This window comes from Phalangium opilio, unplaced genomic scaffold (assembly GCF_054372755.1).
Source record: "Phalangium opilio isolate 3A_F unplaced genomic scaffold, DU_Popi_V2 ptg000002l_1, whole genome shotgun sequence".
In the NCBI taxonomy this organism is placed as follows: domain Eukaryota; kingdom Metazoa; phylum Arthropoda; class Arachnida; order Opiliones; family Phalangiidae; genus Phalangium; species Phalangium opilio.
The window spans coordinates 4,624,000-4,635,985 of NW_028324144.1; the positions used below are offsets into that span (position 1 = coordinate 4,624,000).

The 11,986-nt window shown below is 38.7% G+C and overlaps 1 protein-coding gene across 3 annotated transcripts in view; it reads left to right on the plus strand.

The window, feature by feature from the left end:
• LOC149718401 (SPARC-related modular calcium-binding protein 1-like) overlaps positions 1–11,986 on the plus strand; it is a 73,011-nt gene that overhangs the window by 58,543 nt on the left and 2,482 nt on the right. For all 3 annotated transcript variants that reach the window (XM_089844557.1, XM_089844607.1, XM_089844514.1), the window contains 3 exons: positions 7,696–7,789; positions 10,124–10,199; positions 11,375–11,627. In XM_089844557.1, the coding sequence (XP_089700683.1) occupies positions 7,696–7,789; positions 10,124–10,199; positions 11,375–11,627 (423 nt within the window). The remainder of the gene's footprint in view (positions 1–7,695; positions 7,790–10,123; positions 10,200–11,374; positions 11,628–11,986) is intronic.

Consider the following 11,986-nt stretch of genomic DNA (forward strand, 5'->3'; position numbering starts at 1 on the left):
GGTTGGAGTAAGAAAGGACTAGGTCGGCTGCTCAACTCCTTACCAACTAACATGGGTTTTTTATCAAAATAACAACAATTAAGGGACAAGAGGTCGGCATATCCGACTACCTACCGATCATACTAAAGATTTCAGATTTAGTTATAATGAAGCGTCTTCCGCTTTTGAGTTGGTTCGAGGTAGATTCGTCGGTTTATGGTCTAGTCGGCACTTACAACTAAAGTCCGACTCTTATCCAACTTCAGATACCAGCTCCGCTTTAAAGTCGGCCGTGAGAACAAACAAATAGAGTTGGCTGATAGTTACATTTTTTAACGGTTGTTGTAAGAAAGGATTTGGTCGGCTGCTCAACTCCTTACAAACTTACATGGGTTTCTTATCAAATAACAACAAGGGTCGAGAGGTTGGCATATCCGACTACCTACCGATCAATACTTAACATGTCAAATTTTGTTATAATGAAGCTTCTTCCGCTTTGAGTCGGTTCGAGGTAGATTTGTCGGTTTATGGTCTAGTTGGCACTTACAACGGAAATCCGACTTTTATCCAACTTCAGTTGCTAACTCCGCTTTGCAGTCGGCCTTGACAACAATAGAATAGAGTAGTCTGATAGTTACATTTTAAGTCGGTTAATGTAATGAAGGATTATGTTGGCTTCTCGACTCCTTACCAACTAAAATGCGTTTTTATCAAAGTGCACTAGTGTAACAACGGTTTAAGATTATCTTAAACATTAAAATAAATATAATTAATATTATATATTTTCTTTGATAATTATTAACCTTATTGCGCGTTACATCGTTTAAAAAATAACTATTGAACATTCTTGAGAGACTAGACTCCAATCGGTACATAAGGTTTCGAATCTTAGTAATGGATAATAACAGCACCATTGGGAAACTAGAAGTTTCTTGTAACACTAGCCGATCGCTAACCTTAACGATGATGAAGGAGTAGAAGCCAGTAAGTACACACTGGTGTCCATGTGGGATGGAAAAAAGACCACATGAAAGTGGTGTTTAGAAGACAGTAACTACAACCCTTAAAGCCGACCATAAACAAGCCAAAAGCCGACAATAAACAATCCATAAAGCCAACCATAAACAATCCACAAAAGCGACCATAAACAATCCATAAAGCTAACCATAAAAAATCCACAAAACCGACCATAAACAATCCATAAAGCCAACCATAAACAATCCACAAAACCGACCATAAACAATCCATAAAGCCAACCATAAACAAGTCGTAAAGCCTACCATAATCAAGTCTTAAAGCCGACCCTAAACAAGACATAAAGCCAACCACAAACAAGCCATCAATCCGACAAATAACAGTCGATAAAGCCGACCGCAATTAGATTAATAATCCGACCATAACCAGATAACAAAGCCGACTTCTTGTTTGATAATGTAAGAGCTGGACACGCTTACTTTTTAGAGTCGGTTAAAGTGCTGGCAAAATTTCTACGGCCGGAAGTCGGGCCAACGCTTAAACGGATAGGACATTTCGACGGTCGAAATGAAAGTTTACCGACGCTTTTACGTCAGTGTTGGTTGGACCTCGAACCGACTCCGTTGGCCCAACGTCGATTTTGCTACTGGGGTAGGGGAAGATGAACTGCAAAACCGCGTGTAGTTAATTTTCGCTAGTCGTTCTCGAACTAGCTCGAGCTGTAAGTCACTCAGTAGCATTTTAAGATATATGTGCTATTCCAGTTTATTAATAAATATATTTGGTTATCAATATAGAAAGGCTATCTAGTATCGCGTCAATTTTAGGAATAACAGAAAATGCACCTATTTAGCTCGTCCAAGAAGCGACATCTAGTTTACTAGGGAGAAGGTATAAATTCGCCACATTTCCAGCTTTATCTCCAGTCCAAACGTAGGTCCGGAGTTAATCCCCGCCGCCTCTAAATTACAACCAACATCTCATTGGTTCTTGAAAGCTCACGTCAGCGCGACGCGAATGACGAAAATTACAGTCATATTTTCCGACTGAGGAGAGGCGAAATAGCTCGGCCTCCTTTTACGTCCCCCCCCTTTGTATTTTGAAAGGGGGACTGGGACTATGGCGCGCGAATACTTAGGTATCTTATACCCTCTCCCTAGTAAACTAGATACCACTTCTTGGCTCGTCCAAGCCGATTTTGGGATTTTGAGATTTTTGAGTCGGTAAACTGCCTGAAGGAAGACTATTTGTCTAAAGTTTTTTTTTTCTCTTTCTATTTTGACAGCTAATATGTTTCGGCATGTACCGATATCACCTTGGTATGTCAAACAAGATCCCTTTAGAGGTCATAACCTTTTACAAAGGTTGATAGTTTATGAATACGTCTCCTTAACGGGGTCTATGTACTTGAGCCTCCTTTAATTTTTATTTTCTTTCTCTCTCTCTCTCTCAAAGCTGTCATACATATTTTCACGCTCACGCAAAAAAAGATAAAATTTATTGATGACGTCACCAGATAAAACTAACATTATAATTAAATATTCAAGTTTGAAAAAATTTCCAAAAAAAAACATCTAAAGTGCCTTATTAAATTGAAGTTATCAAATGATAATTTGGCATACTTAAAAATAAATAGCAAGCAGGGCTTGGAGTTTTTAAGCTAAAATTACAGAAAATATAAGTTCGAAAAAATAGTTCGTTTATACAACGGGACATTTTTGTTGCTTTTCTGGTCGCCATTTTAAAAGATGGTGGCACATCGAAACCCAACAGTCATAATGCCCGACCCGCCTATAGACTATTGGGAACCATTGAACTAACTTTTAGGGAAATCATAAGTTTACAAACCATTCTCTATAAGTTGACACTACTTTTAGTTCGTAATTCTAGAGACTTACTGCGAGCTAGTTCAAGGGAGAACGACACGAGAATTGACTACACATGGTTTTGCAGTCCATCTTCCTATTTAGTCTGTGCTAAGCCTTTGACAGCGTCTCACCAGGCGTCTTCGCTTTACCTCGAATCTATGACCTACGTCACTTTATGACAAGCTCTCAGTAACCAGTGACTAACACGCATGGACCTTTTGGCGTGGTTGTTCATTATGAGTAGGATTATGGCAGATTACTTGTGCACAATATACATTCTTTGCATATTTAACTGTAAACAAATAATTTTCTTGCTTCTGAACTGCGGCCGGGTCTAGTGTTAATTGAATTTAGCCATAGAATTAGTATGGAGTGACCTTGACCTGAAATACCTCATCAAAAATGTTTATGTATGCCACACATCGAACCTAGGCAATCGATCGATGTTCATATATTTAAAATGTCTTTACTATAAAAATAATTATCGAATTCATTTTAAGTAAGCGTTAACGACATTATATAATTTGACTCTTGACCCCAAAATCGCTACGCATGACTGAACCAAAACGCTCTTTTTTGGGAATGGAAGAAATTTTGATTGATAACTTCTATTTAAAAGAAAAGCAAGCACACGGGGACGGGGTAACACTGATTGGATCGAGTGTTAAAAATTTTAAGTTATCGCGTTTTCAATCAAAGTTACGGGAGATTCTTCCAAACTAGCAATTAAATTTGAGCCAAAATATGTAGGAGAAAAAAAAGATGTTTTAAAAAAATTACTGTCCAGTTTGAATACCAAATACATCGGCATAAATGATGAGACAATTTTAATTGCTTGCTGGTTTGCTTAGGGAGGGTTACTATTTCACGGTTTTGGTCCGTCTGTCGTGTGCATGGCATAAGTGAAAAGATGTTAACTTAATTTACAACTACTGTATGTTCTAGGATTCCAAAATTAATTTGTTTTAGAAGCCCTAGAGTTGGGTTTGTCTTAGTCTTATATAATCATTCTGTACACTTGACAGTGCTATAATGATTAAACTTTACTTGTAAAAGTTGCAGGGAAAATTGCTATGTTTTACATTCGGTTGTACCAAGGGTAAATATAACTAACAGAAAGTAAGGCGTATGATGTTTACGACGCGAGGTCGCACTTTGTCTTCTTCGGTCGACCAATCAGTGCTCTACTTTAATATAGACCATTCCATTAAATATATTCATGCAGATAAACCAAAACACAGGCGTAAGTCGCCCTCTCTTGGGTGTATTTTTTAGCGCCAAGAGGCAACGCCAGACGCAACCTGACTTCACTTCACTCTAGCGGTGCTTCTTGGAGCGAGGAAAATAACCCAAGTAGGCGGCCCCGCCCCTGTGGTGTTTGCTTTACTCCCTTTATAGACTGCACAAACACAAAACGTACGTCAGACGTTGAGGTACATGGCTTGAGATCCGGTCGTTTAATTGTGTTCAAAGGAACGACTTGTTCTTGGAATTAGACGTATTGGCGTATTGGGGTTGCATGGTTAAGGAAGGGAGGGGAGGGTCACGTAGCGGTGTTTCTGGTGGCGTACGCGGAGGAGCAGCGTGTGTCTGAGCGATTCGCGACACGCGCCCGACTTATGGCGCCACGAGAAGCAACCACAGAGTGGCGACGCCGTGACGGCCCTCCCGCCAGTCTCAAGACTCATCCCCGTCATCTACGACCTCTATCGGGAATGCTCGCTTCCCCAAACGCGTTGCCCGAACTATTTCACTTTTGTATCAGAAGCAGTTAAACTCGAAGTTAATTATAAACCAATGTATTTGCGCGAGATATTTGAAGAAGCGTTATTCAGTATTGTGCTTGGTCCAAAACCAGTATTGGGGAATTAAATGGCATTGTTCTTTGGCAGTTTATAGGTGTTTTATGACTTTGTTCGTAGGAGTTCCCAGGAAGTTATAAGGGTATTTTATGGATTTGTTCGTAAGAGTTCCCTGGGAGTCCTATGGGTATTTTATGGATTTTGTTCGTAGGAGTTCCCTGGGAGTTATATAGGTATTTTATGGCTTTGTTCTTTGGCAGTTTGTAGGTGTTTTACGGCTTTGTTCTTTGGCAGTTTGTAGGTGTTATATGGCTGTGTTCGTAAGAGTTGCCTGGGACTTCTATGGGTTTGCGCAAATGTTGTTTATGCTCATAAGACTTTACTGAGAGTTTTATGACCTTGACCACAAACGGTTTATGGGAGTTTTATGACCTTGACCACAAACGGTTTATGGGGGTTTTATGGCATTGATCATAAGCGGTTTATGGGTGCTTTATGTTTGTGTCCATAAGTGGTTTATGAAACATTTATAGCTTTGTGCAGCAGGTTTAGTGTTATGGGTTTGTTCATTAGCAGTTCGTGGAAGTTTTATGACTTAGTTCTTAAGCGGTTTATGGAAGTTTTATGGCTGTGTTCATAGTCGATTCATGGGAGTTTTATGACTTTGTTCATAAACGGTTTATGGAAGTTTTATGGCTGTGTTCATAGTCGATTCATGGGAGTTTTATGACTTTGTTCATAAGCGGTTTATGGAAGTTTTATGGCTGTGTTCATAGTCGATTCATGGGAGTTTTATGACTTTGTTCATAAGCCTTTCATGGTAGTTCGAGAACAAAACAAGTTTTAAGGATCATATGCAAACTCGATAAAAGTGATTCGGTTTGAGTGCATACTAACGCAAGTATTCACAAGAGAGTTTTCAAATGTTACCACAAGAGAAAGGAAATCTATTTTTCTCTGGCAGAATCACACCTTTCATTACTTCCTTACTTTCTACTACTTCTATTGCCTTCGTGATTAGTAACATGAAAACTTTACAATAATTTACTTCCCAAGTAGAAAAAGACGTTCTTAAACGTTGGAGAATAGTTGATGATAAAATAGCGTTTTTAAGATTCTCGTAAAAATGCTAATAAGAACGTTCGGAAGATGATCCCATCCCTTTGGGAGGAGAGAGAGACACGTAACGTTGTCCAAGGACGCTCGATGACATTCTCCTTCTGGATGGATTCAATCCGGGCCCGTAGTACGGACGGAGCATAGGCCGATTCCCTATTTTTGAGTTGAGCTGTTTGACATTCCAAAGGAATAGCATGCCTCTCAGGACGGGAGAGAGAGAGAGAGAGTTTTTCTTATTAGAAATTAACGACACATTTCCACCCGACATCACCCCTAAGTATACAGTGTCACTCGTGTAATTATGGAATTAATATTAGGGGACGTTGGAATTCCGTGTAATACACATGTTAAAGGGATAGGAGTACCTGAAAAATAACCCTTTGTTTTGGTGTTTGTTAATAAAAACTACATTTCACAAGATCTTTAAAAAAACTTTTAGAAAGCCCTAATTATAACCAGGAGTTTGGCGTTTCGTGGGAAGTGACGTCAAGTTAAGGCTCTTTCAGACGATCCAACTTTTTGACTCAGCTCGATGGGTCAAAAAGTTGTATCAACTTGCCCAACTTTTGAAGGGAAAAGTGAAATAAATCCTTCCTATTCACGCGACTAAACTTTTACCGCCAAATAGAACTTTTTAAGCGCCACCTACCTTGGCACTTAGGAAATAACCCGCGAAAAAGGCTTTTTTTGTAACTCATTTTGATCGGATGAAGAAATGAACTTAAAAAGTTGATTTTTTGGTGACTCAACTCATCCAGCCTCTATTCACACGATCCAACTAGCAGTTGATTCAACTAGAGTTGACCCATCAAGCTGAGTCAAAAAGTTGGATCGTCTGAGAGAGCCTTTAGCTGGTTAGGGGATAACATGAAAGCAAATTGACAGCTTTTATTTTCGCCTTGGCTTACAATCTGAGTTTTTGAACGAGTCTGCCTTATAAAAATACACTTGTTGCCAAACTAGCTCCTAACACGGGACCGAAAGCGATTGCACCTCGCAGCAAGAGGGTTCGATCCCGAACTGTGGAACAGAGTGAAAAACCCGGGAACAAACCTTTCTGTGAAGAGTTTGCAAGTTCCCTCCCCGCTAGGATAAAGGAGTTTCAATCCGCAGTGTTATCCAGTTCTCCTTTCCATAAAAACTAGGTCTTTAAGGGTGTTATGGATACGCAATAAAGCTAGCTTATTATATTATTATCTTTATAAGAATAAAAATATTTTTGTACTATTTTATTATGTTATCTTTAGTGTGCTACTATCCCTTTAAAAAGTCCCGTACAATTTAAAAGTAGAAATTTAAAATCGTTAAACGCTAATGATGTTTCACTTTCGAATTATGAATCATCGACGTTATAACTTCACCAGCGTTTTCACTTAACAGAAAAATTTGTCCATTTTCGCGACTAGAAAAATAATAAACGAGCATATTGACGGTTATCATGACTAGTGATAATTTGTGGAGTAAAGCTTAAAATGTACGGACGTTATCCAGCCAGAATGTTTTATTTATGTTCTTGGACGTTAGTTTAAAAAAGGTAGGCATATTCAACCGGAAAAACTTGATCTCGTTAAGTCCATACATCACGTGACTGTAACCATGGAACGACTCAACGGTCGTCGATGGTTGTGAATGGCCAATGAAACGCTAGGAAGGTGGAGCTGGCGGTTTAATAACTTAAGGCTCTTCCCCTTAGATGGGGTCTATTGCCTCTTAAAGATTCCAAGTAAAAGAAAGTTCATGTATTCCTGTTGGAATCGATTAAATGTGAAAGCGCCTTTGAAAAACCAATTATTTATAACTGCTTAAGTGTAAAATCTAAAGTGTAGGGGTTTGTAAATATCGAACACTTAACTAGTTAAGATGGTATAAATGAAATATTTTCCGAACATAAAAATTAAATTGAAACTTGCAGGATATTGATCTCAAACTTATCTAAAACTTTTTCATTTCAGGATGTTCTCTGAAAAAGAAACGAAAATTCACAGAAGAATATGCGGAATTTCTGGCTAAAGAAATGGCCGAATATTACAAAAATAAATCCCAAAGGTAACTCGAAACATTTTTTTTTGCTCCGTTTGGTTATGTAATAACCAGCGGAGTTATGGGCTGTCACTTAGTTATTTAGTTATTTAGTGGGGTCGTGGGATACTCGGGAAACGACAGTACACGCGATTTCTTGGATAATTCAATCGTAAAGGGGACTTGTAAAAGTGACAGCTTTGATAGTTCAAATATTGTGGCACGTGGGTGGTTTCGAAGTTGAATCAAGAAGCGATATCTAGTTTACTAGGGATAAATATTCGCGCGCCATAGTCCCAGTCCCCCTTTCAAAATACAAGGAGGCCGGGCTATTTCGCCTCTCCCTAGTCGGAATATACCTAATTTTCGTCATTCGCGTCGCGCTGACGTCAGTTTTCAAGAACCAATGAGATAATGCTGATTGTAATTTAGAGGGGATTAACTCCGGACCTACTATACGTTTGGACTGGAGATAAAGCTAGAAATGTGGCGAATTTATGACTTCTCCCTAGTAAACTAGATATCACTTCTTGGATGAATATAAAGCTTGGGTTCTAAAAGGAATTGTCAAAGAGTTTGTAGAAGTGTTGAATAATTTTTAACTTGTACTGGAAATGAGAATTCCGCATTGTTTGATAGTCCTAAATGAGTATATATTGTCTCTGACCCACCAGATTTCGACTTCAGAACTAGTTTTCTTGTAGAAAGCCTTCCCTCACTGGGAGGCGATTAGTCCCTGTGAGGTTGCTTGGTACATTGGAAACCACACGTAGTATTGCAAAATGATTTTTGCCCTTGTTTATCCCTAAAACGGTGGCTCTTACCCTCTCAACTATGACGCTGTAGAAACACGGGGATAATTTCATTTTCCGAGTATTTAAATTTCAATCTCGTCCTTGATTAATGTTCGTGAACGAACGTGGAGGGTCAAGAGGTCATATCTCCGGGTCCATACCAAGTAGAACCCGTTTATCACGCGCTAGTCTTGTTGTCAAAAACGATAAATTTGGGGATCTCGTACACGTTTGATGGCTACAACAATTAAAAAGTCAAAACTGTCGAAACAAAATTGTGATTTATGATGCTAAGCCTATATTTTACTTAACATGAATTTCCTCGATGGCTTATAAGTACCTACTAGACCGGAAAAAATTGCTTTAATGTCCGTTTTAATTCTTAAGTTATTATCAATTTTATAGTACAAAGCGAGGGGTAAGATACTTCAAAAAAAGTTCATTATCTTTTATTATTATTATTTATCTTGAATCCGCTTAAATGAGTTTCCTAACTTCACAAATACAATTGCGTGATGGTTTGAACGCGATAATATGCAAGAACTATAGTTATTTTAACATAATATCACGCATTTTCACATGAATAAACTTTCAAAACATAAAAATAAGAGGTTTTCCACCGAAGTGATATCTAGTTTATTAGGGAGAAGGTATAAGATGCCTAAGTATTCGCGCCGCGAATCGCGCGCCATAGTCCCAGTCCCCCTTTCAAAATACAAGGGGGGGGGGACGTAAAAGGAGGCCGGGCTATTTCGCCTCTCCTCAGTCGGAAAATAAGTAATTTTCGTCATTCGCGTCGCACTAACGTGAGTTTTCAAAAACCAATGAGATGCTGCTTGCAATTGAGAGGTGGGGATTAACTCCGGACCTACGTTTGGACTGGAGATAAAGCTGGAAATGTGGCGAATTTATACCTTCCCCTTAATAAACTAGATATCACTTCTTGGTATTTCTGAGGACGAGAAAACCGTACATCTTGAAAACTGAATAGACCTTTCCGACATAAAAAGGGGGTAGGCAATCCTCAATATCGGGGGTTGATAAATTGCCGTCTCTGCGCACTCTCATGATACAAAAAGACTACAGCGCAGGTGCCAAAAAGCGAGATGTCTTTTCCCCTTAGTTACATCGAAATGGTCTATTACTTCATTGCTGTCCCATGACGAATCCCCCTAAAATATGCGGTAGGAACACAATGAGACTATTGGGAAGTAAACCTGGTTTACTTCTCAAGCTCACGTACCATTAAATAGCGCTGGGGAATTTCATGTGACCTTGATATACTAAATACTAAGCACTCCTGGCTCTTACCACGGTTTTTCTGGAGCCATGGCGCCCATTTTCCTATCCCCTTTAAATGGTTTAAAATATCCACGTCCTTTCCATCAAGTTTCAACTTTCTGGGATCATTTAGGATTATCATTTACATTTTACGACTATTTGCTTAATTTTATTGAAGTAGGATAGATAAAAGAGATAAATTTAAAACTACTTGATAAATTTAATGTTTAAAGGGGTTAAAAATTTTGTATGGTATTAACATTTTTACGTATTTCTTTGGGTATAGCGTTACTACCGATGAAGTCACAAAGGAACAAGTTGCCCGCTGGAAGATGACAGCTCTAGACACGAATAAAAATCAGGTTTGATATATTGTAATCTTTTCGCAATGATTTCTATTTATAGCTAAGTACCCCATCCCGACTGGCAAAAGTTTTTTATGAAACTAATCGAGGAAAGAGCTTCCTATGTGGGTAGACACTAAATACTAACAGATTATAGAATCATTGTGTCCAAATATCTTCAATGTTAATTTCTATGCGGGTTTTATGGGCGGAGCTTGAGTTTTGTCCGTCACTCGTCATAATTCTGACGTCTTTCTAACTGTGTTTTCACTGGTTGATGGTCTGCTTATATACCTAGCGCATGGGCAATAAAGTATTTAGGTCATATGACTGTGACGTAACAACGAAAGGTTGGAGCGGGCTCAATGTTCAAGACACAAAGAGATACATTATTCGTGACGCAAAATTTATCATAGATAATGATTAGTCTAGCTCCTCCCTCGAAGCCCGCCTAGTTACGTTGGGAAAATGGCTATCCAATTATTACTATTAGCAAGAAGCGATATCTATTTTACTAGGGAGAAGGTATAAGATGCCTAAGCATTCGCGCACCTAGTCCCAGACCCCCTTTCAAAATACAAGGGGAGACATAAAAGGAGGCCGGACTATTTCGCCTCTCCTCAGTCGGAAAATATGACTGTAATTTTTGTAATTCGCGTCGCGCTGACGTCAGTTTCCAAGAAGCAATGAAATGCTGGCTGTAATTTAGAGGCGAGGATTAACTCCGGACCTACATTTGGACTGGAGATAAAGCAGAAATGTAGCGAATTTATACCTACTCCCAAGTAAACTAGATATCGCTTCTTGCTATTAGTTTATGAATTTCTGATCATTCTAAATAATCTTTGGGTTCATATGAAAGATCTGCATTATAATGTTTCAGAAACTAACCTTTTTTACAACTTTCAATTTCAATAAAACAATACTTATGAGTTAATCATGAAGAAATTAGCTAAAAAAGAACGTTCTTAACATGTTTGAAGGCTAGAGGTTCGCGGACCTAACCTTGAGTAACTAAACCAAGCCACTTCTAAAATTTGCAGTTTGGTCAAATTCGGTTACGACTTGAGACTGTTCATCCAAACTATTTGAAATATATATAAGACTTTCCAATTTCTTAACTTCGTAATTAATGTTCGTGAACAAAGTACAACTCTAATTTTAATTGTAGATAATTGTTTTAAATCCTTCAGGTTTTGGACCGCAAAGAATGGAAAGCTTTTAGAAAAGATTGGAGATCTTTTAAAAAGGGAAATCCGAGACGAACAAAATTACGAAAATGTTGGCGAAATTATCTACGTTACTGTGACAAAAATCTAGACCATCGAATAACCACGTCCGAATGGTTAACTTGCACCAGTTCCGACGTTCTACCCGTTTTACCAGGAGGGTCACAGTTCAACCCAGTTCAAGGAACAGCGCCGGCAAAAGGAAATAACGGCATAGGTAAGAATTTCAATAAATTTCTTTTTGGTTTGAACAGGGAGATTTAATTTTATAAGTAGGAATAGAGAACGGAGTAATGTGGGCGCGCGTCAAAGTCCCGAACCCCCTTCCACGGGACGGGGGGTATGAAATAACAGGCGGGTCATAGCGACAGAGGTAAAAAGGGATTACATTTTTTCGCCGTCCCCGTCAGCAACGTCATCAAAACGTAGTTTAAGTGAGCAAATAAGATAATTTAAAATTTTGGTTACGTGTTGGAGGGAGGGGCTCTATACTGGGCTATGAGTCGGACAAAAGTAAATACTAAAAGTTCTCCATTCCTACTTCTAAAATTAAATCTGTCCCTGGTTGAAATTAAG